The 25,236-nt window shown below is 43.7% G+C and overlaps 1 protein-coding gene across 4 annotated transcripts in view; it reads left to right on the forward strand.

Moving 5' to 3' along the window:
- The window catches only part of DIS3L2 (DIS3 like 3'-5' exoribonuclease 2), a 186,528-nt gene that overhangs the window by 22,163 nt on the left and 139,129 nt on the right, over window positions 1-25,236 (forward strand). For all 4 annotated transcript variants that reach the window (XR_009278081.1, XM_058843466.1, XM_058843467.1 and 1 more), the window contains exons 5-6: window positions 1,870-1,923; window positions 6,003-6,104. Coding sequence is in view for 3 of the 4 variants with exons in the window: in XM_058843466.1 (XP_058699449.1) it covers window positions 1,870-1,923; window positions 6,003-6,104 (156 nt within the window). In the remaining variant the exon portion in view is untranslated. The remainder of the gene's footprint in view (window positions 1-1,869; window positions 1,924-6,002; window positions 6,105-25,236) is intronic.

Raw genomic sequence — 25,236 nt, forward strand, 5'->3', positions numbered from 1 at the left:
ATAATTAGGTAGTGCATATAAAATGCAGATAAACAGGCTGTACAATAAACGTGGTAAAACCATGCTCTGTGCTTTTGCTGGAGCTGGGCATCCATGGGCATGTTGCTGCTCTGGTGCCTACTGGGCCATGTACACAAACCCTGATTTTTCATGTGCATGATTGGCATTTACACCTGACTGATTGACAGCTGTCCCAAACTATTCCAGGGGATTGTGTGGAGGAAAACAGGATATCCCTTCATCTGCTTAGTGATGGTGGGTAGATCCACATATGGGAATTGACTCATTGTCAAACAGAGCAACAATCCCTTTACATTTTTTCCTTTCTCTCTGTATCAGCTTCTGGTGACTGATTCTAGGAAATAAGTGGAAGATGACCACTGAGAGTTTTCCATCAGTGGGTACCAGCACTAAAAGAAACTGATGACAGCAAGTCAGCTCTCACTTTGCTTAAGCATAAAATACTCCAGGGTTTCTCTCAGTGGGTCAGCTTTGTTTCCATGCTGTTGTCCTGGGCTGTGCCTACCATGGGGGCAAGTGTCCTTGTTAGTACAAGTTATGTGAGACATAAAATCAGATAGTGCAGCAAAGTACTCACAAAGTATCTAAAGAGTATGAAACACATGCTGCTGGTAATCTGGTATTCTGTATTTGCTGCTAAACTTTAGCAAATAAGTGCAATGGAAAATCTTTGTAAATCTGTGAATTCTTCAAGGCAGCAAAACATTCACATGTAATCAGCTCTATTTTCCTATTGTCTGAGTGTTTTCCAGAATACATAAAAAATTATTTGCTGCAGTAAAGTTTTAAAGAAGCAATTCCTGTGAGATGCTCCTATGGTTGTTTAACACAGCAGTGCAAGCAGATGGAATCTGTTCATATAATAAATTGGCTAACATTACTTCAAATACATAAGTGGAGAAATTTCTGAAGTTTCTTCCCAGAGCAGAAGCCTGTTGAAAGGCAGATACCTAAGTTGTAGTCCCATAAGATTCAAATGCTATCAGTTTGAACTGCAGTCACCTGAATCCCAATTTCCAGAATCCTTTTGGGATGCAAATGTGTAGCCTATAAGGCTTTGGTTGGCTCTGCCTTTCTCTTGGATGGACCTGAGTGCAAGCAGCAAAACTGGTTGGTTTACTTTGGAGGGTTGATATGAATTTGTTGCAGGTGACTTGGCCTTTAAGTTGGCAGATAACAAAGCAGAAATAGATAGACCATGGAATTCTCAAATGTATTTAAGATAGTTAGCCTTTAAGTATGTTTAAACAGAATTTAATCCTGTAGACTTTAAATGTTTATTTTTGGAAAATCCTTTTAATTCCTTTTTGGAAATGCACTTTATTATCACAGAGTTACTGCTGCTGTCTGTTTGCAGGAACAACCTAAGCAGCCAGAGCTCCATAAGAATGATACCTGCTGCCATGCAAGCTCAGCTTTTCTTTTCCTCTTTCCTTGCACCCTCCAAAATAAGCAAACCCAACATTCTCCTTTTCCAAGACAGAGCAAGCCGAATTGTTTCTATTATCCAATTGTTAACGGAGTTGGTGGATGCTCAGCAGAAAATGTGTGAAAGGAACAGGAAAGCTTGGATCCTCAGTTCACCCAGTAGCAGCAACAACTAATGATTCAACATCTCTTTGATGACAGACTGCAGTAGATCAGCTTAAGCCTATCATGAAACTGCCTTTTGGCTTGAAATTGCTTGGATGCTAAGTTGTCAAGACTTGAAATGTATAATGGAAATTTAGATGTATCTCTCATGTTTCACTGTAGATATATTACCCACAGCTCTCTAATTTAACTGGTGTTAAATAAAATTAATAAGATTCAGGCATAATCTTTCTCCTTTCTTTCTTTTTTTTTAAGGGACCCTTGAGAATAAATCCTAAGAAGTACCATGAAGCCTTCATTCCATCTCCAGTAAGTGTAATTTTATAATGCTTTAAAGTTCATAAGTAAAGGTGCATTAAGATAGGAGTTATGCTGTGCACAGAAGGTTGCTCAGAGGTGAATGAGTTGGAATAAATTAACACAATCTGGATTTTTTTTTTTTAATATAAAATATTCCCAAACAAATCCTGCTTTCTCATACCTCAAAGAAACACTTTGCTTGTGCTGTGCCTGGGGACACTGCAGGGTCCCACAGAGGCCAGCTGAAGTCAGGTTTGAGGACCACCAGACAGCGTAATCAGAAACCCTTGGTTTATGGCTGCAGAGGTTTTATAGATTTTCCACTGATTTAAGTTAATCTTCCCTAAACAAATATGCTCTCCATTTTCGATCTGCTGCATGAGCTAATTTGAAAAGTCATTCCAGAAATAATATGCGTGATTCCTTTTCATGTGCCCGCTTTGGCAAGGGCTGTGTCTTGGGTGGGACTGGCTTGCACCTCTTCTCTCCTTATTTTGACAGAAAAGAAGGACTCTTGCAATTTCAGGGTCTTTCAGTCGGGAAGGTGACCTCACAGCTGGCACACCCAAAGCTTTTTATCCAGAACTGACTTGGTCAAAGTGTTGCTGTTAATGAGAGAGTTTTATATTGAAATGTTTTGCTGGTGTAGGGATGAGAAGTCAGAGAGTGCCCTGAGACAATGAAGCACTGATTATGTTGTTGTCCCAACCACTGACAGCACTATTGTTTTGGGGCTTGGACTGAAAGCCTTGAAATTCATGGTGTTTATCAGTTCATGTTGCTGATTTGGGGAGATGTTTTGGAGCTTTGTTAGAGAAGGTTGGCAGTACAGGGGTCGGAAAAGGTGGGGGCTGCACAGAATGCATAACATTAACTAGAGGAAGAAGTACTGAGCAGCTCTCTGGTACATCAGGGGGGAAGTGTATAAGTGAAAGGAACTTTGATCCTTCCTTTTGCCAGGTGTCCTTGTAGGTGTGGGAAGTGTAAGCTGTTAAATATATTCTCTGAATTTACAAAATGCAAGGTTAGATGAGAAGTTCAGCTACTCTCATGAATTACTTGGATGTGAGGCTTTACCCCTAATCGCCCCTCTGGTGTCCAGCTGTTGCCTTTTGCCTGTTCTGTGTGTAGGAATGCATACATTAAGGAGGGCTAGCAGAGGTGGTTATCTCAGCTTTCTACTTTTCTGCCCTTTCTGGAGATGAATACCAGAATCAGCAGAATCAACACGTGGATGAAGATGACTCTGGCTTGTGTAGGCACAGTCCTTTAAGACAGATGCTTTGGGAAACATATCCTTTGTATAACGTTATTTTCCATAATGGAGAGGTTGCAGCTTTGGTGTTCTGCAGCACTTCCCATCATTGCCAGATGCTGCAAGAGCTGCAGCTGTGAAAAATCACCCTTTCTTTCCTGCTGTTGACGAGGGCACTGTACCCCTTTCACTTCAGCTATGACTTGGCCATGACTTCATGGAGTTCAGTGCAACAGCTGTTCACCTTCTGACACCAGAAGTCCCTGCGTGTTTCTTGCTGCACATGTGCTCTGTCTGCTCGTCTCATTGTTGCATGAAGAGTTGAGGGGAAGGTCCAGGGCTTTCTTCTTGAAGCTACCCAGAAACAGACCCCAAGAATTTAAATCTCTGCCTCACATCTTGTGTGTTCCCTGTGCAGAGTGGTGTGGTTTGAGGCGTCAGTGTGAAGGATAGTGCTGCTGAGCATGAGTGACAGTGACTGGAGCTGTGCTGTGCTTGTGGGAGGCACTTCCAGAGCAGGTGGAAGTACTGCAGGTCTCTTGTCAGAGGGGGATAGGGAGCACTGCTGGAGATATTTGCAGAGAAAGCCCCGTGTTCCCTGGGGATGGCTGTGGAAGTCTTGAGGCCATTGTGGCCAACAGAGTAGATGCACCCCAGGGTCAGCTGAGACTTTGCAGGTGATTGTGTTCTGTTGTCATTCAGTGCCATTTTAATTGTATTAGTAAGCTGAAATGTCAGCTGTGCAGAGGAAAAGTGGGATGCACAAATTTTCTTGCAAGTGGGTGAGTTCACCCAACAATTGTGAGCCTGAAGTTCAAGATACAGAGATGTTTCTTTTTGGAGAGAAAATCAAAACTGATGGCAATTTTCTGATTACAGCTTTGTTGCAGATGTTGAAATTAACTGCTGTAAAATAGGTGTGCATATACATATGTAAATTTGTGTAAATATATATATGTAATTTGGAAAGAGTGTGTTGATGCAATTAAAGACAAGACTCTTGCAGAGTGTGGAGATGCAGCTTTAACCAGATGATATGTCTTGCATCAGGCACCTTTACAGGGAGTGGAAAAAAATGTCTTGTATTTTCATGAACACAGGAGAAAAGGGAAAAAATTATAGAGCAAATTATTGTGAATGCCAGCCTGTGTCCTGCAGCACAGAGCAGCTACAGGTACAGACAAAAAGAAACCTCTAACAAAAACCAGGAATTTGCCTTAGAAAATTACTTCGAACATTTCATTTTTATGTATATGACAGATTTAGGTAAAGAGTTGGAGCTGAAGGGAAAGGGTGGGGAGAAATAAGGAATAAGACCATGTGTAAAAAATCTGGCTTTTTGAAAAGAACGGTTTCCAATTTGAATTATGTTGGTCCAGAAGGCTTTGCAATTTTTCTGCATCTTGTCATGGGAGGCAGCTTTCACACAGCTGTTGAGCTGCTGCTGCTGCTTTTCTTTCTAAGAGTAATTTGGTCTCTTGGAGGACAGCCTTAGTTTCACATCATGGCAGGGTTCTTCCTTTTATTGTTTTGGTATCTAAGCAGAGTAAGATACTTATGTGATATTTGGGCTTCATGTTTTCAGGTTATAAAAGAAGTTTTTCTTGGACACTGAGCATACTGGTAGTTCTGATTGGATTTATTCATGCATATGAGACTCAGGAGTGTCTGAGAAACAGCTGAAGTTGTGATTAAGACTTTAAGTCTTATGAGGCTGTTTTTTCTTTGAAAGACAATGAAGTACTAATCTGAAGAAACTCAACCTCCTTTTTTGTACCTCCAAACTGTGCAAAGATAACTCTCTAGAAACTATTTAAACTGGTCATATTGATTCTAAGTGCTCACATTGTTTGACGTGTTCATTGCACTGTAAACAGGCAAATGGAATTTTTTGTATACTGAATTATGAGAAAGGAATGAAAGCAGCAAGAGCATGGTCAGTAATTAACAAAAGAAAAGAAAAAAGGACATAGCTGGAAATCCTTTAAAAACTAAAATCTTTGTGTTGGCATCTTCAGGAAACTTTGTTTGCCCTATGAAGAAAATCTCCCAAACTAAATCTAGAGTAACCGAATGCCAGACATGTCTGGGGTGGATAATCATAGTGTGTGCAATTAGTAGAGGCTCTTGTGCAAGGATGCTAACCGAGAATATTTAGAGAAGGTGTCTTGACTTGTCTGTTACAGTAAAAGATCTCCTGGCTTGCACTTGGCATTTGTGGTTGTCATTATCTGGGATACCTTCTAACATTAGTTGTGCCAAATGCAGAGTATATGGTGTTAACTCATTTGAAAAACAAGAGACTGCATCCCTCACCACAATCCAGACCACCTTCACAGAGTGCCCTGCTGATCTGGGAGCTGCATGTCCCTGCTTTCCCAGCTCACTGGGAGAGCAGCAGGAGCTCTGCATGGAGCATTTTGCAGAGACTGTCTTGTAAACCATTCTGAACATTTGTCTTTTCTGAACACTGGCTTTGAATGCTTGAGGTGGCAGATTAATGTGTCAAGAGCTGTGACAGCAGAAAACTCTCTGCCTGTTCCCAAGAGTAACTGCAGAGGAACTGAGACAACACATCTTGAGGGCTTGGCTCTGTCTCGTGTAAATAGTGTGGAACTACTGTACTGGCACATCCATACAAAGGTGCTCATTTGCTGAAAGATCCTGTATGTTAAAGGGCATATGGTGAATCTGTTTTGTTCCTGTGTACAACTGCAGGGTGTTTGCCTACCAGGGTGTGTGTGTCTTTCTTGATGGCAATGTTTTAAGCTTCGTTACAACCATGATTTAATATGTTTTGGTCTGGCACTTACTTTTCTTCCTCTTTGGCTAGGATGGGAGTCGCGATATCTTTATTGATGGAGTGGTTGCTCGCAACCGAGCCCTGAACGGTGACATCGTGGTGGTGAAACTGCTTCCCAGGGATCAATGGAAGGTCAGTTCAGTTTATTTTTGTTGTGATTTGAGAGAAAAAGCTTATTACAATTTTCATCACTAAACTTTTAGGGCCTGAGACAGAGAACAGAGAATTTCATACAAATCAGATTAGCTAAATTGAATTCAGGCTGCTGTTGATTAAAAGACTTTATCCATTACAATGTTTGGAAGACGTGATACCTGAGGCGTTGAAACCTCATTCTTTGCATGGAATGGCCTTCATTATCACTGTATGGGAAAGTCTGATGATGAGACTGGTTCCAAGCACAATTGTCAGAGGTGACTTTTGGTATCTGCTATTTGGCTGTCTTCATGCAGTGGTGTTTTGGATAGTGCTGTGTAGGTGTTTGCAGTTGCTCATGTATTTGACAAGTGGTGTTCACAAAGCTTTAGTTATGATTACCTCTAATTTTTGGGTCCTCAGTCCATGAAAAGCTTATCTTGTAACAGCTCCAGATTTTGTGGTAATACCCTTCTTTACATGAATGAAGCATGTGTGAAATGACTGGAGCAATACAAATGTGGGACAATTGCTTTTTCATTTTCATGTCTGAGATTTCACTAAGATTGCTGTCTGGGTTGTTTGGGTTTTTTTTTTCCCACTTATGAAACTTCTTTCCCTGATCAAACTTTGTCATTTCAAATATCTGGATAATTTTATCTTGTTTGCAGGTTTATCTTTTAACACTTCTATGCTAGGGCAGTTTTTGCTGGGTAATGGAAGCTACAGTTAGCAATTTTAACATAGGTTTTCATATTTAAGCATGACAGAACCACCACAAATTGTTTTCCAAACATGGTCTTTGAACTCTTCTTGGCAGTTTAAAGACATTTTTTTAGATATTTGGACAAAAGTAACAGTAAGGATGTTTCCAGCAGAGTGGGGACTGGTCTGAACTACTTTGGCCTGCTGCTTTTTACTCAGTCTAGCTACCTTCTCTACCTTTCTTTGTTTGAAGCTATGTGATTTTAGACTTGCAAATGCAAGTTTAGTCTGGTCATTTGCTGAACCTTCTACCTATTCTGTTAAATCTAATAATAATTGAAATGATGGTCTGAGACATATTAGAACTTGTCTCTTCCTTTTAAGTATGCATAAAATGAGTGAATGACATGAGTATTTTTTGACATACATAAGTACAAAACTAAATCTAATACAAAAGGCAATCATAAGTGGGATCTAAGGTATTGCAGGTATATCCATATACAAATAAAAGAAAGGTCTGTAGCTATCTTGGTGACCTCTGAGAACCAGTTTTGAGGTCAAAGAAAAATTTCTTCGATAGCTGTTCAAGACTTCAAGTCAGAGTTCACTAAAACTATGTTGATATCTATGTGTTTTGATCACCAAATCCATATATGCAAGTTATCTTTCATATTAAAACATTTCATATAGATGGAAAAATTGAATAGTTTGGATGCTCAAATCCTTTGCCAGGACCTGCCAGCACAAGGGCATCTTTGTAGGCTTGATAGAGGTTGCCTGAACTGGAAGCTTTGTCTGCAGTTTTCCATTTATATCTGTCTCTAAACAAAGATAATGCCTCTCCATCTCTCTTCTACTCTCATACCTTTGTATGTCCAACAGTAATGATCCTTTATGAATACAAGAGGAAGGATTCAGAATGTTATCCCTGTCCTGGGAGAATGCATGAATAAATAGAACTGTTAGAGAAGTGGTATCTGACTGCAAGGAAACCATTCAAAAGACTTGAGTGTTTTGTAATATGATTATGATTCTTCTGTGGTGAATTTAACCTTGCCAAATGAAGTAGCTGGAACATGCCAGTCATGTTTTGCAGCCACACAGGTGCTGCCCTGTGTAGTCTCATTTTTTGTTTCTTGCCATCAGCAACTCAATCAGCGATGACATCCCTTTTCCCCTGCTCCCCAAATCTCTTGCTACGTGCTCATGTTTGTATTAGTTCTTTGGGAAAGGTGCCATTAGGTTGCACTGAAAGATACTGCCTTCTGCCAAGTAGTTCATACTGATTAATGATAAACTGTCGCAACCTATTTTAGCTTTTTCCATTTGTTTAGTCTCATGCTGCTGCAAAGCTGCCACTTAGGTGCATTGAGAGTTTTCTCCTTGCCACTGGGCCTTTGGAACAAGCTGAAGAGCTTCATTTATTTCTCTAAAAATGTAAATCAGATATATGGTATAGCTGATGCTCTCAGAGGAGGCTTTACTGGCTCTGTACATATTGGTTTGTTAGGATTGAGATGTGTGTGCTGATTATTTTTATGGTTCTCTATTCCCAACACATTACCCTGTGCTCCACTGAGAACTGAGCTGTTTTTTTTTGCTGTTGTACCAGTTTCATGCACAAGATAAGGCTGTTTCAGCAGTGTGTTGAGTCTGTGCCTTCTGGGTTTCCAGCACCCTGGATTGTCTCTGGATGCTCTGGGGGAAGATCTTCATGTTGCTAGTGCAAGTGGTTCCATGGACCTTCTCCTGCAGTCACAGTGTATTCCTTGTTCCAGTAAAGGCAGGACTAGGAGGCACCTCAGTTCAATTTATATGTGTAAATGGGAGGAAATGGAGAACCTGTGACCGGTAACAAACTTTGGATTTTTTTTTTGTATGTTTGTGTGTGTTTGTTTGAATTGCTGAGAGAATTAGGAGCTGCCCTGTCACTGGTGAGTTGGTTATTGCAGGTGAAGTGCCTGTGAGGGAAAAGCCACCAGCTGGAGAGTAGTTTCTTCAGGGATATACTGTGTCCCACTGAGCTGTAATGGTGATACCTTACACACAGGTAAAAATGCCACCGTGAAATGTAAGGGAATGGTGAAATACTTTGGATGTGTGGTTATACTTTATGTAATACCTTCCTGAGAGAGACAGCAGTATTTTCAGCCTTCTACTTCTTGGCTCAGTGTTGGGAAATTTATCAGGCTTGAATTTCTCAACACTGTGTCCTTCCCAGCATGTGCATCAATTGCTTGGATGAGCTACCGTGGTCCTCCCTGTGCTTATTCTGTCTGGTCTTAAAGCTCTGTTTGTTCACACGTCCGCTGGGAGAGCTGTGGCTGTTCAGTGATGATCAGTTTGTCAGTTCATAATTCACTGCTTACTATTAGTTCTGATCAAGAGCCAACAATTTCAGTGTGGCACCACAGACTTGAAGGAGAGACTTTTTGTCCCTGAAATTTGTTATCTTGGTGTCCTGAAGGAGGTGGCCATCAGCTTCCAGCCAGGCTTGAGCGGTGTGCGTTGCAGCGACCGCATTTAGAGGCTCCGTTTCAGAAGTTCCTCTCCTGTCCTCTTGTGTTACATCTTGGGAATATTGAGGTGCTATGGTAACTTTCAAATATTTAGCTTTTGCAAAGTAAGGTATTTGACTTAGGCTGTTTTTCCAGGTACTTAACCTACTCTTAGCAAATGAAGTCAGAGTGTCATTGCAGTCTGCAAGACTTCTCCCGACTTCAAGCTGTAGGGCTTCCCTCTGCCTGTGCCTTTATCTTCTGGAAGAACATCTCAATAACAAATAGCCAGTGACAGGATTTATCCCAGTCCTTGTTGATTACTCTGATAAAGAAGAAAAATGGTGCTTTATTTCTTGACTGATTTTCACTGCTTTAACTTCCACTCTTGAGTTCTTATATATTATGGAGTTGTGCTTACGTCAATTTCAGAGGCTTCAGATATACAGTGGTATAATTACTGGAAGTCAAAGAAAATGTTGGTATTATTTTGTATGCTCATCAAGGAGGGAAGCAGTGTGTCAGTATAGAGGATAAACCTAACCTGTTTTCCCTCACAGCCTCTTTTTGCTCTTTTGCCGCCTGCTTAATTGCCAGATAGAATTTATTTAATTTCAGGTATCTGTTTTGGTTTTTCTTGCAAGATGTAATTTCTTTGGTGGAAGGAAATAGCATAATAAGTCATTTGATATCACTTGGGGCTTGGATTCCTGGCCCAATCCCTGGTGCTTTTAGAGTAGTAGTTTATAACGTGGAATGTTTTTCATGACAACCGTCTCATGTATTGCACGCTACAGCTGAAATTTTAGTCTTAGTCTGAAAATAGTACCCAGACAAGGACTTGGTGCTGCCCGAAACTTAAAAGAAAGAGTTTTGGGGTCTAACTCTCTATTGCTTACTACAATATGCCAGCGAGGTCTCCAGTTATGCATAAATATACTGTATATGTAGATAAAATAATTCCTGATTAACCTGCCAGTTTCACGGAAATTCGTGCAAATCAGTGCCTCTGTTGTTGTTGTTGTTTTATGAATAATTTCCTCATCAGCTTACAGTACTTCTTGCCACAATTTCCAGTTCTTTTGATCTTGACAGAAGGCCTCTAAGGCCAAGGATAGAGAGCTGTTCATTATGTACAGTGTGTGTTGCTGGATAAAAGGATAATGGGTCCAACATTTTGGTCACGAAGTGTCCAACAGTGATAGAAATAGTAATGCTTCATAGCTCATGAAAGCACATGTTCTGTTCAACACTGAGCTGTCAGAGGCAATACAGTGCAGCAGGAGATCTTCAAGCTGCCTCTTCTCAGACATACATCACAGATAAATATTTAAACACTTTCTGTACAGAAGACATAAAGTACAATTCACTTTTCCCAGCTGTGACTGTTGTTGGCATAATTACAAACAAATGTGAAGAAGGAACAATTTGATTTAAGCAGTCATCACAAATATCACCACATATAATTTGAACAGAGCTACATATCCTGGCAAGTCACTGCCTCCCACTGTTGGTGAAAACCTATGAAACATTAGTTATCCAGAGGGGATGCTAGCTTTGGATTTGTCCTGCTGAATAATAATTCATTTCAACCAAATTCTTCTGAGAGTCAGTTTCTTCTCAAAATCTTGCAGCTAATGTAAGGATAACAGTAACTCAGGAGGAGATGAGGTTCTTAGAGGGTTATCACAGCAACACTGTTTGAGTCTAACAATCAAGAATGTTGTTTGGAAACATTACATTGATAATAATAAAAAAAAAAGTTCTGGAGAAGTCATTATTGAAATAGTAAGTGTTCTGGCACACTAAAAACATTCAAGTGTAATTCATGATATTCAGGAGTAAAGTGGGAAGCCAACTAGGAAGATGTCCAGAAAAGCAGAGCTCTAGCAAATCTGAAAGGTTGATGGATGCTGTAAGGGAGGGAGGGCAGTTGTTTTGTTTTTTTAATTTGCTTTGCTGTAGGCTTTACGGTGCGGGCTGTAAGTTGATGGTCACACACAAGTGCATGCATATCCCTCCCCAGCTTGGCAAATTCCCAAGCCACAAATTGGTGGAATCTGGAAAAGCTTCATTACATGCTAACTTTCTAATTGTGACATTCTTTGGATGGCCACATGTTGTTCCACACTGCTGGGCCTTCGCTGTGAGCTGCCATGGCTCTTCCCAGGCTTTGCTTAGCTGCAAACTGACTGGGTTTGGAATAGCAGTGCAGTAGATTGATAGCAGAAAAGCTGAGAGAATAGGAAGTGCTGCTCACCGAGACATATGTGGCATTGCATTTGCCTTTTCACAGATGTCATTATCACATTTTGTTAATCAAATACCACTTGAAGTGAATCAACCGGCATCTTAACACAGTCAGTTTTAATAGCAAGCACTGGCATGCATTTTTATGGTGTATAATGATATAATTACTATAATGATCTGGATTCTGTGAGATTGCCATGACCCAGTGCTGCATTCAGCCCTTGCCCCCCCTGCATGTGGAAAACAAGGAGGCAGAAACACCAACCTTTTGGATGTTGCAAGCAACCTTGCCTTCCTGAGAAGGGCCTTTCCTGCCTCTGTCTCTCTGATGGTAAAGCCAAAACCAGGATCCTGAACAATAAAATCACAAGAAAGGTATGGAGTTTTTGAACAGTCTAATATTCTTTTTATTCTTCCTCCTTCTCTTCTGAATTAAAGTGATATTAAAAGACAAATTGTTTGGTTAGGTAGGAAGACAAACTTCTTTTTATTGACTGTCTGCATCCTGTCCTAGCAGCACAGACAGAGTCACATTGCAGCTGTGGTTTGGCTGCACAGGCACAGAATAAGATAAAAACGTTACTCTTAGGTGAACAATTAAACATTAAATAATCATTCATGACATGTGGTCAGTTGTTACATCCCCAGTGTAATAATAGCAGATGGGGGTGAGTTCAGGCTGTGTGAGATACTGCTAAATTTCAGTGTGTGTTGCTCAAAGAGCTTCATGTTGCATTGAGGGAAGTGCTCTTGGGGCATCTAATTTTACTTTAGAAGAGGAGGCAAGCCAGCATTTAATACCTGATGTCTGCTCCTGCTCACTACTTTTTTCTTGGTCACATAATAATCTAGTACAGCAAATTGTTTCCTTTAACAACTAACTTTTCTTCAAGTGATTGTTTTAAACTCTGTTCTTCCAAGTCTTCTGTAAATATGCACACATCACAGTAGATTATTCTTAATCCAATCTCTTATATAACCACCATCATTTTGGACTTTTCTTAGTTCTTGGTTCCTGTGGAATTAGTATTTCTTAGAACTGTTTGTTTTTTGCCAGTTGGGAGACTTATTTGGTGATATCACATGAGTATTTGGAGCCTGCACCTTATAAGAGTCAGGATACCTGTTGTTGTGATGGGATTGGTTTTTAGAAGGTCATGCACATTAAACTCACTTAACTTTTTATAAATGCTTTCTTGAGAGACTGTCCAGATTTTCTGTAGTCCGGGTTTCTTTCTGATCTGCATAATTAGGAATAAGTTTAAATCAACTGTACTGATGCTAAAAGTCTCATCTGGCCTAAACTTGCTACAGTGAATGTCATACTCTGTTTTTTTTTTTTTTAAGGAGACTATATTCCTAATTTAGCTTGATAGCTTGTGAAATGAAGAGCTACTATGACACTAAAAACCTGATGATCTTTAAGTCCTGAGGTGATGTGGTTTTGGATTGTATCCCTAAGTTCTGAAGAATAGGAAAAGTGCTACATATCTATCTGCATGTTTGCTCTTGTTATTGGCTGTCAGAGAAACAGCACTTGGCTGCAGTATTTACATGTGGTCAAAGCTACTGAGGTTGGCTCATTTACTCTTTTCCCTTGTTTCCTTAACTCATGTTTATTTTTCTGAAGGCCATAAATCAGAGGGACAAGGAATCTAAAACAGAGGCAATTTATGTAAATGAAGAATTGCAGCAGCTGGAGGAGTGACAGGGATTTTTCTGCAACAGGTTCTTTGGGGTAGGATGTGGGACCTCATTTATAACCACGTGGTTCTTGAAGATAAGAAGGATATTTGTCATTTGTTCTTGAAGATAAGAAGGGATGAGATGCATGAAATTTGTTGTTGGTAATTTGTAACCATCTAAGATAAAGGTGTCTGCAGGCTGATAGTAGGTAGGTTTTGAGTCAGCGTGCTGCTGCTTCAGGGAGCTGGAATGGTTGTGCCTTCTCCCAGACACTGTTCTGTGTCTTCCTCCAGATGAGGCAAAGTACAGCCAGGTTGAGGAGATCTCCTGGCCTCTCACTCTCTCCTGGCCTGGCTTTGTGATGTTACTTGCTATCAGGGGGTTACCTTCTCCTCAAATTTCTGAAGCTTATGTCCTAACTGCTGTGCACATCACAAAAACTGGGAATGAGTCTGGTCTTGGTGCACTGTCATGCAGAGCAAGGTGGTCAGTGTCTCATGTGCATCAGTAGCAGTGTTCTTAACACTGCTAACACAGGAAATCTTGCTTGCTTGCTTTCTTTGGTATTATCCTTCAATATACAAATCTATGTACTGGAACCTGTAGCTGTGACAGTCTGTTTCTGCAGCATCTGGAAGAATTGCAACTGATACTTTGAATCGAGTTTCTTATTTACAAAGTGCCACTGAAAACACTGAAAGAGAAATTAAAAGTCCTCCTGATTATCTTTTCCCACAAATTCCTTACAGCTTCAGTAGCTGTGGACATGACATCATTCCTCAGCATGTGCTTGCTGGTAAGACATATGGTGTGGGTTTTTGAAGGTCCCAGGTTCTACCTGTACTCTCCAAGTTTTATCCCAGTTGTAACTACCTGGAGGCTCTTTAAAAAGTTGGTAACAATCTAAGAAAATACTCCAAGGTAGAGCTGATCTACTAACTCTGCTGAAAAAGGCAGAGTTTCCTTATTTTCTCACTGTTTTTATTTCTTTCTCATTGTTGGTTTATTTTTGTTTTCTGTGTTCTGTCATATCAGGCAATATCTGCTTCATGAAAGTAGGTCTGTCTGTATTGCTTATGAGTTTTTTAGGTTTCCAGTATGTTATTGATTCATCCATCTTCAGCTGTGTCACCTCCTGGGGTTGAAGCATTTCTTTGTTTTCAGCTTTGTCTAAATTGTTTTGAAACAGAGAGCAGTGCCAAAACGCATACTTTTAATTGAGCAGCTTTGGAAGTGTGAAAATGAAGACTTGGCATGATCTAATTAGTGCTTGTGTATTTTGGTCGCAAGAAGTGACTGGTGAAGAATTCCCCAGACACATTCTCTGTTCTGTCTGAAAAAAATCCTGCATTAAGTTGTATGTCCTGCTTAGTTCTTGTTGGTGCTTGGAAGTACTGACTGTAATGCTTGCACTAATTAGCTGCCAGGATGTCCTTTTCTTCTCAGTCTCCTTGCTTTTGGCTTGTTTGTTGGAATGAGCATTGGCTACTTTTGCTGGCAAGCTCTCTAGAAACTGGCATTTCTCTTCTTGTGATCTCTGAATATCATGGTGTAATGTTTGCCAGGTTGGTGCTGTCTGGGGAAAGTCCAAAGGACTTGTGTGAAGTGGAAGGAATATTTCAGCAGCTTCTCTTTCTTCCTGACCTAATGACTGTTCAGGGTGTGGAGAGTTCTGGTAAAAGTTTCAAGGACAGTAGCTAGGTAACTCACCTCTGTGCCCTCCTTGAATTTTTTTGCAGTAAAGTAAATTTCCTCCAGGTTTTATCACCCCTATTGATGTCAGATTGCCTAGGAGTTTTTTCCTTCTGTGAAGATCAGATTTGTAGCTGTAGCCTCTTGCAGTAACTACAACTGCTGTGATGGTCTGGTTTAGGTTTGGACTTGTAGCTATTCTCCCTTTGGTGCGAGTCTGGGAGCTTATCCCTTGACAAGCATCCTCTCTAAAGGGCCTGTGAACAACAGAGCTGGGCATAGCCCAACTGTGTCTGACAATCCTGTGGGACCAATGTCCTGCATAGCCTGACTGCCTTGGGAACAGCTCACTGCCCATTTGAAGTCTGTTTCTTGCTCTGACCTTTAGGCTCATGCTCTAGGCAGTCTGGCAATTGTGAAGCTTTGCAGTGCCTTTTCCTTCAGCCTTTTTCTAGCAGCTGTCCTTTAAATGTACAGCTGGCTTGCTGGTGTTAGAGAGGCAGCTTTCTTGCATTATCTCCATATTAGAACAGCATCCAGAGGGAATGTCCCAGCGCTCCTTAATGGTGACTGTGCCCAGCTGTGTCACCTGGCTGGGAGCAGAGTTGCTGCCTCTCGGACTGGAGAGCTGTGCAGCATCACTGCTGGAGGAGAATAAATGGTTCCTCTGGCTCTAGTTTATTTATTCAGCTGGGAGCTGGTGCTGTGAGAGAGTGCTGTGTTGGCAAGACATCTGGTGCCTGAGCTCCTCTTCAGGTCTGTGTTGTACCATATAGGCATACCCAAGGTTAATGAATGGCCGTTAGTTTAATCTGGTTTAATTTCATAGCTGTGCTTCATGCATAGCCTGAGCAGTATTTTGACAGGATGGCATTACTTTATCTACTCTTCCTGGTTCCCCCCGCCCCAGTATTCCTGAGCCTTTCTTTAAAATGCTTTATTTCTTTTCTTCTCTGCACAGTTGTTGAGCTGTGGATGTAATATGTTTATCAGCTGAGATTTGTGTCTTGGAAACTTAATTTGCCTTTTTATCTAATGTTTTATCACTAATGCATGATAACATTTCCTGGCAGGATATGCATTGTTAAAATTCGTTTGTAGGAACTCAAAAAAAAGCAGAGACATGGATGGCTCCCCTTCTGTAAGGTTCAAAAGTTTTGAAGCAGAAAAGGAAAATGCTCTTCATGGTACCTGACATCATTCCCACTATCCTACTTTCCCATGGGGTGGCTCCTATCAGTGCTGATATAACGGAGCCCAAAGACTAGGTGTGGTAGCAACCGTGGCTGTCAAGTAGAGGAAAAGCTGGGAGGGGAAGGCTGGCCTTGTCAGGGCAGTGTCTCCAGCTACACAGGAATTTCCTATGAGCTGATTGAGACCTTGGGCAGACTTTTTGTTAACAAAACCACTAACACACGTCAGAATTATTTTTTTATTTTTCCCACCATTGTCTTTTTGCCACTGAAGGAGTCAGCATTATCCAGTGGTCAGTTATCCAGCTGTCTGCCCTCTGTACCACAAAGCCACTCAAGCAAGTTAGCAACACTGTTTTTTTTGGGGATGAGTGGCACATCATTGCAGCAACCAGCTTCAGTGACATGGGAATGGTCCTGGGGCCTCAGGCTTGTCTTTGAGCAATTAGTTGCTATGATCACAAATAAATGGATAGACTGTGCTTCAGAGCTCCAGTTCCCAAGCACTGATTCCTGTTAAGTGCTTTGTGAAAGAAAGGAAAAAATAATCAAAAAATAATCTGCAGTTAAATTAATCTCCTCTAACAATGTCTAATGCATCCTGAGGACCGGTGCTTGAGGGAAGGGCGTTGTATGAAATGACAGACAGCAAAATATACATAACTCTTTGTGCAGGGTTTTGAGGTATTAGGAAATAGAGCTCCCAACACTGGCACATCACCCTCTGGTTAAACACTGTGGTTTTACCAGCTCAGGGTTGATTACTTTAGAAAGCATTAAGTATTTGTCAAATACTCTTTCTTAGGATACTTGACATCCGGATCCTTTGTCTTCACGGACTTGCCTCAACACCTCTGCTTCTCAGCAGGCTGGGTGTGCTCCCTCCTACCCTTCATCTGGCCCCAGTGCCATGCCCTGCACTGTGCCCCAGTCTAAAATTCTTGTATGAAAGGAGCTGGTTGCACAGGTTGATCTGTGTCCCTTGGGTGAGGTGAGGGACTAGGATGAGGGAAAATACTTGCCTCTAATGAGTAGCTCTGTGCCCTTGAGTCTGTTAAAAAAAAACCTCTTCCCCTTTGCAGATGTGAGGAGGGTGTAGCATGGTTCCTATGTCCTGGCTAGCAAGACAGCTCAGGAAATGCTCTTTATTTAAATTGTTGACTATTTCTACTGTAAAATGTTTTTCCAGCTGAATCCATAGCTGGATGTACTCTATATTATTGTCTTGGTTCTAGAAGACAGGTGTCTGCTAGGGAGAGCAGGAGCCTCCCTTGGGATGAAAGAATGTAGACCCCCTCCCTCCGAATTATTATAATTTTGAAATCAGGGGCTTTCAGGCAGAGATTTGGGGATAGGAATAACAGTTCTTTACTAGTATAACCAGGTAAACAAACAAACAATAACTACAGCAATAACAAGAAAACAGAACCGGGGACCCCGGGACAGCTTTCTCGGCTGAGACGGGATGGAGGAGAGGCTTTGTTTTCACAAACCCCTCGGGCAGTCAGTCCCGGTGCTCCTGCAGGGCTCCGAGGAAAACAGTCGGCTGGGACAGCAGGGACGAGCTGGATCCTGGGCTGGTGGATGAGGTGGATCAGCAGCTCCACGGCGATGCTTGGCAGGACAGCGGGTGCGAGGCCACCAACCAAGAGGGGAGAAGGAGAAGAAGCAGCTCCGCGACCCAGCGCACCAACGTCCTTCTTCCCCGAAGCCGAGGAAAAAGCCAGCCAAAAACTGTCCCCACCCTCCTTTTTCTGCCCCCTTCCCCGCCACCCTGGGCCCGGTTACTTTTTGTTCTTCGTGAGCACCCTTAAGTACCGGTAGTTAGGTTTCCCAGCACATAATGGGTAAAAATTCCCACCTAACCCTCAACACTATCCACCCCGAATTTTTTCCCATACCAAAATGTTACATCAAATATTAAACCTTTAAATTATACACTAACACATACTACTTTAACTATATACATATGTACATGCAGATACAGATACAAGCACAGTGTCATGGGTAGTTCACCCTAAAACCAGGTTCCCTTGAGGTATGCACCGGGTCTCTCCATCTTTTTGCATCACCCACCAAGTGCAACCCGGTCCTTGAGCAAAGACAACCCCACGGATTGGATTGTCTTTGCTGGAGGCAGAATTAACCCAAACAGTTTTTCCCAGCATACCTCTCATATGTACCACTGGAACCTTATCTCCATCTGTCGTTCTAAAGGGCTCAGATTGGGCAGGGCCTGCTCGGTTAGTGGAACCTCGGGTGTTCACTAACCATGTGGCTTTTGTTAAATTAATCTCCCAGTTCTTGAAAGTTCTCCCACTCAGCGCCTTCAAGCTGGTTTTAAGCAGGCCATTGCACCGTTCAACTTTTCCAGCAGCAGGTGCATGGTAGGGGATATGGTACACCCACTCAATGCCATGTTCTCTAGCCCAGCTGTTTATAAGGCTGTTCTTGAAATGAGTCCCATTGTCTGACTCAATCCTCTCAGGGGTGCCATGCCTCCAAAGGACCTGCTTTTCAAGTCCCAGGATGGTGTTCTGGGCAGTGGCATGAGGCACAGGGTAGGTTTCCAACCATCCAGTGGTGGCTTCTACCATAGTGAGCACATAGCGCTTGCCTTGGCGGGTTTGGGGCAGTGTGATGTAGTCAATCTGCCAGGCCTCCCCATACTTGTATCTGGACCACCGCCCACCGTACCAGAGGGGCTTCAACCGCTTGGCCTGCTTGATCGTGGCACACGTCTCACAGTCATGGATAACCTGAGAAATACTGTCCATGGTTAGATCCACCCCTCGGTCTCGTGCCTACTTATAGGTGGCATCTCTACCCTGATGACCTGAGGCGTCATGGGCCCATCGAGCTAGGAACAACTCTCCCTTGTGTTGCTAATCTAAGTCTGTCTTTGACACCTCTATCTTTGCAGCCTGATCCACCTGCTCATTGTTTCGGTGCTCTTCATTAGCCCTACTCTTGGGGACATGGGCATCTACATGACGGACCCTCACAGACAGTTTCTCTACCCTGGTGGCGATGTCTTTCCACTCATCAGCAGCCCAGATTGGCTTTCCTCTGCGTTGCCAGTTGGCTTTTTTCCACCTTTCCAACCATCCCCACAGAGCGTTGGCTACTATCCATGAATCAGTGTAGAGGTAGAGCTTTGGCCACTTCTCTCTTTCAGCAATGTCCAGGGCCAGTTGAACAGCTTTGAGTTCAGCAAGTTGGCTTGATCCACCTTCTCCTTCAGTGGCCTCTGCGACCTGTCGTGTGGGGCTCTATACGGCTGCTTTCCACTTCCGGTTCATCCCTACGATGCGACAGGAACCATCAGTGAACAGAGCGTAGCGTGTTTCTTCTGCTGGCAGCTGGTTATACGGTGGAGCTTCTTCAGCCCGTGTCACTTGTTCCTGCTCCTCTTCATCAGTGAGACCAAAGTTTTCACCTTCAGGCCAGTTTGTAATTATCTCTAAAATCTCAGGGCGATTTGGGTTTCCAATACGGGCGCGCTGCGTGATGAGGGCGATCCACTTGCTCCATGTAGCGTCGGTGGCATGGTGAGTAGCAGGAACTTTTCCTTTAAACATCTACCCCAGCACTGGCAGTCGGGGTGCCAGGAGGAGTTGTGCTTCTGTGCCAATCACTTCTGAGGCGGCTTGGACTCCTTCATAGGCAGCTAAGATTTCCTTCTCTGTAGGAGTGTAGTTGGCTTCGGACCCTCTGTAGCTTCGGCTCCAGAATCCCAGTGGTCGGCCTCGAGTCTCCCCAGGCACTTTCTGCCAAAGGCTCCAGGACAAACCATTGTTTCCAGCTGCAGAGTAGAGCACGTTCTTCACGTCTGGTCCTGTTCTGACTGGGCTAAGGGCTACTGCATGAGCAATCTCCTGTTTGATCTGAGCAAAGGCTTGCTGCTGTTCAGGGCCCCAGTGGAAATCATTCTTTTTTCGGGTAACCAGGTAGAGAGGGCTCACGATCTGGCTGTACTCAGGAATGTGCATCCTCCAAAAACCTATGGCACCTAGGAAAGCTTGTGTTTCCTTCTTGTTGGCTGGTGGAGACATTGCAGTGATCTTATTGACGACCTCAGTGGGAATCTGACGCCGCTCATCTTGCCACTTTACTCCCAGGAACTGGATCTCTCGAGCAGGTCCTTTGACTTTGTTCTTCTTGATGGCAAAGCCGGCTTCTAGCAGAATCTGGATGATCTTTTCTCCTTTCTCAAATACTTCCACTGCTGTGTTCCCTCACACAATGATGTCATCAATGTACTGCAGATGTTCTGGAGCCTCACCCTTTTCCAGGGCAGCCTGGATCAGTCCATGGCAGATGGTGGGGCTGTGCTTCCACCCCTGGGGCAGTCGGTTCCAGGTGTACTGCACTCCCCTCCACGTGAAGGCAAACTGAGGCCTGCATTCTGCTGCCAAGGGAATGGAGAAAAATGCATTAGCAATGTCGATAGTGGCATACCACTTCGCTGCTTTGGACTCCAGCTCATACTGGAGCTCCAGCATGTCCGGCACGGCAGCGCTCAGCGGTGGAGTCACTTCATTCAATGCACGATAGTCCACAGTCAATCTCCATTCTCTGTCAGACTTGCGCACAGGCCAGATGGGGCTGTTGAAGGGTGAGTGGGTTTTGCTGACCACCCCTTGGCTCTCCAGTTCTCGGATCATCTTGTGGATGGGGATCACAGCATCTCGATTTGTCCTATACTGTCGGCGGTGCACCGTCGAGGTGGCAATTGGCACTCGCTGTTCTTCCACCTTCAGGAGTCCTACTGCAGATGGGTTCTCTGATAGTCCAGGCAAGGTGTTCAATTGCTTAATGTCCTCTGCCTCCACAGCAGCTATTCCAAAAGCCCACCTGAGTCCCTTTGGGTCTTTGTAATAGCCATTTCGAAGGAAGTCCATGCCCAGAATACACGGGGCCTCTGGGCCAGTCACAATGGGATGTTTCTGCCACTCTTTTCCAGTCAGGCTCACCTCAGCTTCCAACAGAGTCAACTGCTGCGATCCCCCCGTCACCCCAGCAATGGAAACAGGTTCTGTCCCCACATGTCCTGACGGCATTAGGGTACACTGTGCACCAGTATCAACTAAAGCTTCGTATTTTTGTGGCTCTGATGTGCCAGGCCATCGGATCCACACCGTCCAAAAGACCCGGTTTTCTCGTGCCTCTTCCTGGCTAGAGGCAGGGCCCCTCTAGCACTGGTCATCCTCTCCTCCCTGGGCATACATGCTAGAGGTTCTTTCAAGGGGATCATCCTCTTTTCTGTAATATCTGGCAGTTTCGTCACGGGAGGCTGAGGCTACCTTCACTTTAGTGGAACCTTTCTGGTTACTGGTTCCCTGCCTGAGTTGACGCACTCGTGCTGCCAGGGCAGAAGTGGGTTTCCCATCCCACTTTCCCATGTCTTCCCCATGGTCACGTAGAAAGAACCACAGCTCAGTTCGTGAGGTGTACCCTCTCTCTCTAGCTGGGGGACGTGGGGCTTGGAGTTTTGGGCTTGTGACCCGCACTGGTGCCATATGGGAACTGCTCTTCCTCATCTCTTCCCTCATTTCCCTCATCTCCTCTTTGAGTTCCTTAATCACAGCAGAAATCTTAGCCTGATGTGGGCCATGGACCATACTGTCATAATTTCTAAGCCTGGTGGCAACAGAACCCACCGTCTCTCGGCCGTTATCGGCATTAATTGTTGCAATATAGGTGATGTAGTCACGTGGCCCTAGATTTGCCAGACTCCACAACATCTGCCCAGTGCACCTGACTTTGTCGGGGTCATTATCATGCTGTCCATCCCTCCCAAAAAGGACCTCTAATATCGCCACTTCTCTCAGCTGTTGGATCCCTTCCTCAATGGTTTTCCATTCCCTTCTATGATAATGCTCCTCCATTCTCTCTCTATGGACAAACCTTTCTCTTACACTCATCAAAAGCCGCTCCCAGAGGGAAAGGGGCCCTTGCTCCCTGACGAATATCTGATTCACACCTGAGTCCTGCGTCAAGGGTCCCACATTCCTTGCCTCACCACCATCCAGCTGCACGCCTGTACCCATAAGGTCCCAGACCCGAAGTAACCAGGTGGTATAAGGCTCACGCCCCCGCCTCACAATGTCTTTTTGTAACTTACGGAGACTGTCATATGTCAGAGACTCAGTAATGATTTCAACTTCTGGCTCCCCTGTGGGTTGTGAGGACCCTCCTTTCTTATCCTTATCAGCAGGGTGCTGTGATTTCATCTTAGACTTCCTCGTTTCCACAGGGGCAACAGCTGCTGGCTGTGACTGCCCTTGTGGTTCATCTGGAACCTGGATGGTTGTAACATCTGTGGGTTCCACTGCTGCACCATCAGACTCTCCCTCTTTGGGCCAGGGGAAGGGTTTCCCAGCAGCTGAGTAAATGCACTCCTTTAGCATCTGGCCCATCTCATGCATCTCCTTCACCAGCACCCCCACCCACCCTGGGTGGTTCATTTCTGAGGTGGGCTGTGGGGCAGGGGCAGGCTCTGGAGCAGCACTCCCTGTCTCTGGGGCAGGGGCAGGCTCTGGGGCAGCACTCCCTGTCTCTGGGGCAGGGGCAGGCTCTGGAGCAGCACTCCCTGTCTCTGGGGCAGGGGCAGGCTCTGGAGCAGCACTCCCTGTCTCTGGGGCTGTGCCAGGCTCTGGAGCAGCACCTCCGGTCTCTTTCCCTTTGTCTCTGAAGGCTAGGTAGAACAGGCCTATCAGCAACACCAGCCACTGTATGATGTCATTAGCATCCAGAGAAGATTTTAGCCCTTTGAAAACTGGCAGGGTAGGCCCAAGGAACTGGGTGAAAGGTTGGGAGAAAATTTCCCCAGCTGTCTTTTTCTCCCAGTAGGTACCATTATTAAAGTAACCTGAAAACCATCCAGTTAGTGTGTGACAGCTCTGAATCCATGAGCCCGCCGTCCAGAGGACGTTAAACATCCATGAATTCCTCACCTTATCAACCCACAAAACAAGCTGGATAATAGCCACAGTAGCCTTAGTTATAGGACCCATATTTAGGTAAGGTGCAGCAAATGGGAGAAATATAGCTGTGACCACATGGCCCACGAACCTGGGTAAGCTAAACAGCATGGTTCTACCTAACAAGGTTTCTAAATCCCGCACACAAAAGTTAGGTTATTTAAGAACTGTTATTCCTTTTTTGCCCTTTTTCTCTCAGTGCCCCACGATGGGCGGCCAAAATCTGTCTTGGTTCTAGAAGACAGGTGTCTGCTAGGGAGAGCAGGAGCCTCCCTTGGGATGAAAGAATGTAGACCCCCTCCCTCCGAATTATTATAATTTTGAAATCAGGGGCTTTCAGGCAGAGATCTGGGGATAGGAATAACAGTTCTTTACTAGTATAACCAGGTAAACAAACAAACAATAACTACAGCAATAACAAGAAAACAGAACCGGGGACCCCGGGACAGCTTTCTCGGCTGAGACGGGATGGAGGAGAGGCTTTGTTTTCACAAACCCCTCGGGCAGTCAGTCCCGGTGCTCCTGCAGGGCTCCGAGGAAAACAGTCGGCTGGGACAGCAGGGACGAGCTGGATCCTGGGCTGGTGGATGAGGTGGATCAGCAGCTCCACGGCGATGCTTGGCAGGACAGCGGGTGCGAGGCCACCAACCAAGAGGGGAGAAGGAGAAGAAGCAGCTCCGCGACCCAGCGCACCAACGTCCTTCTTCCCCGAAGCCGAGGAAAAAGCCAGCCAAAAACTGTCCCCACCCTCCTTTTTCTGCCCCCTTCCCCGCCACCCTGGGCCCGGTTACTTTTTGTTCTTCGTGAGCACCCTTAAGTACCGGTAGTTAGGTTTCCCAGCACATAATGGGTAAAAATTCCCACCTAACCCTCAACAATTATGTTATTAAAAAACAAATGATGTAAAACATCAACATTATATTTAAAATTTGCCACAAATGTTGCATTAGTTGCTGTCCCCTCTGAATTTTTTTCAGGTCTGTTTTTTAGGGTTAATCAGAACAGCATTGGAATAAATACCTTCCTGCCTGTGTTGCGTCCCCTCAGCTCTCAAGTGAAAAGTAATGTGGCAAAATTGCTGTTCTTCCTCAGGATATGCCAGGGGAAGTTGCTTTATTTCTTTACCAGGAATACATAACGTTTTCTTCATGGTAAAAATGTGCCCTCCCAAGCATTAATTGTTTTTGATCCATGGTTGTGAAAAGAGTTCTACCCCAAAATTGTCAGATTTTTACAGCACATTTGCTCCGATATTCTCACTGTGCAGAAATAAATACAAAATAAATGAATGAGCTGTTCATGTATCATTGATAATTGAAAACAAATATAGACAGAGATGATATTTTAAAATTTTTGCTGAAGAATGTTTAAATCATGCCTTAATGCAATACACATTACAGGATATTTATGCTGGTGTTAACACTATAGTTAAAGCTGAGGTTAGTCAACCTGTCTGTTACAAGTTAAGAGAAGTAAGTGCTGGTCTACAGTGAAGCTTGTTTGGGGCAGAAAACAGCTCGGAGGTTTGTTTTGAAGTCAGTGTTTTATGGACAAAGTTTAAGTCTAGTCTGTGATTTTTCTCAAATTAAAGTAAAATGCTGTGTGTTGAAATGGTTTAATTTCATCATGTTGTACCTGTTGGAAGGACTTACCTCAAGAATTTTCTTTTACTGTGAGACTGCAGCTGGTGACTGCAGGGTGGAATCTTGACATTTGTACTTCCACTTGGCTATGAGGTGAGGAAAAGAAAAGGAAATACTCGTAGCCTTTAGGATGTGTTTAAACTTTTGGGGGTTGCTTTGGAAAAGTTAATGTTCATTGGAGTTGGATACCTCTAAGATCTAGTAAGTCATACAAATGCACATGACAGTGTTGATATGATAGATGAGCGTGTTAGGCCAGTGATGGGGAAACTTCATCCTGAGCAGTTTGTTGGCATATTAGATGGGAATGAGCCACTCCCTGTGGAGGTCAAGAGTACACTGGTATTTGTGTGGCAATTTTTGACTGTTCCAAGGAAACAATAGTGGTTTAAATTCCTAAACAATGCATAATTACATGAACTCAAGCTTACAAGGTTTCGAGCTCATACGCTGTACTAACTTACACTACTGAAAAT

The sequence above is a fragment of the Poecile atricapillus genome, chromosome 8, assembly GCF_030490865.1.
Source record: "Poecile atricapillus isolate bPoeAtr1 chromosome 8, bPoeAtr1.hap1, whole genome shotgun sequence".
Lineage (NCBI taxonomy): Eukaryota > Metazoa > Chordata > Aves > Passeriformes > Paridae > Poecile > Poecile atricapillus.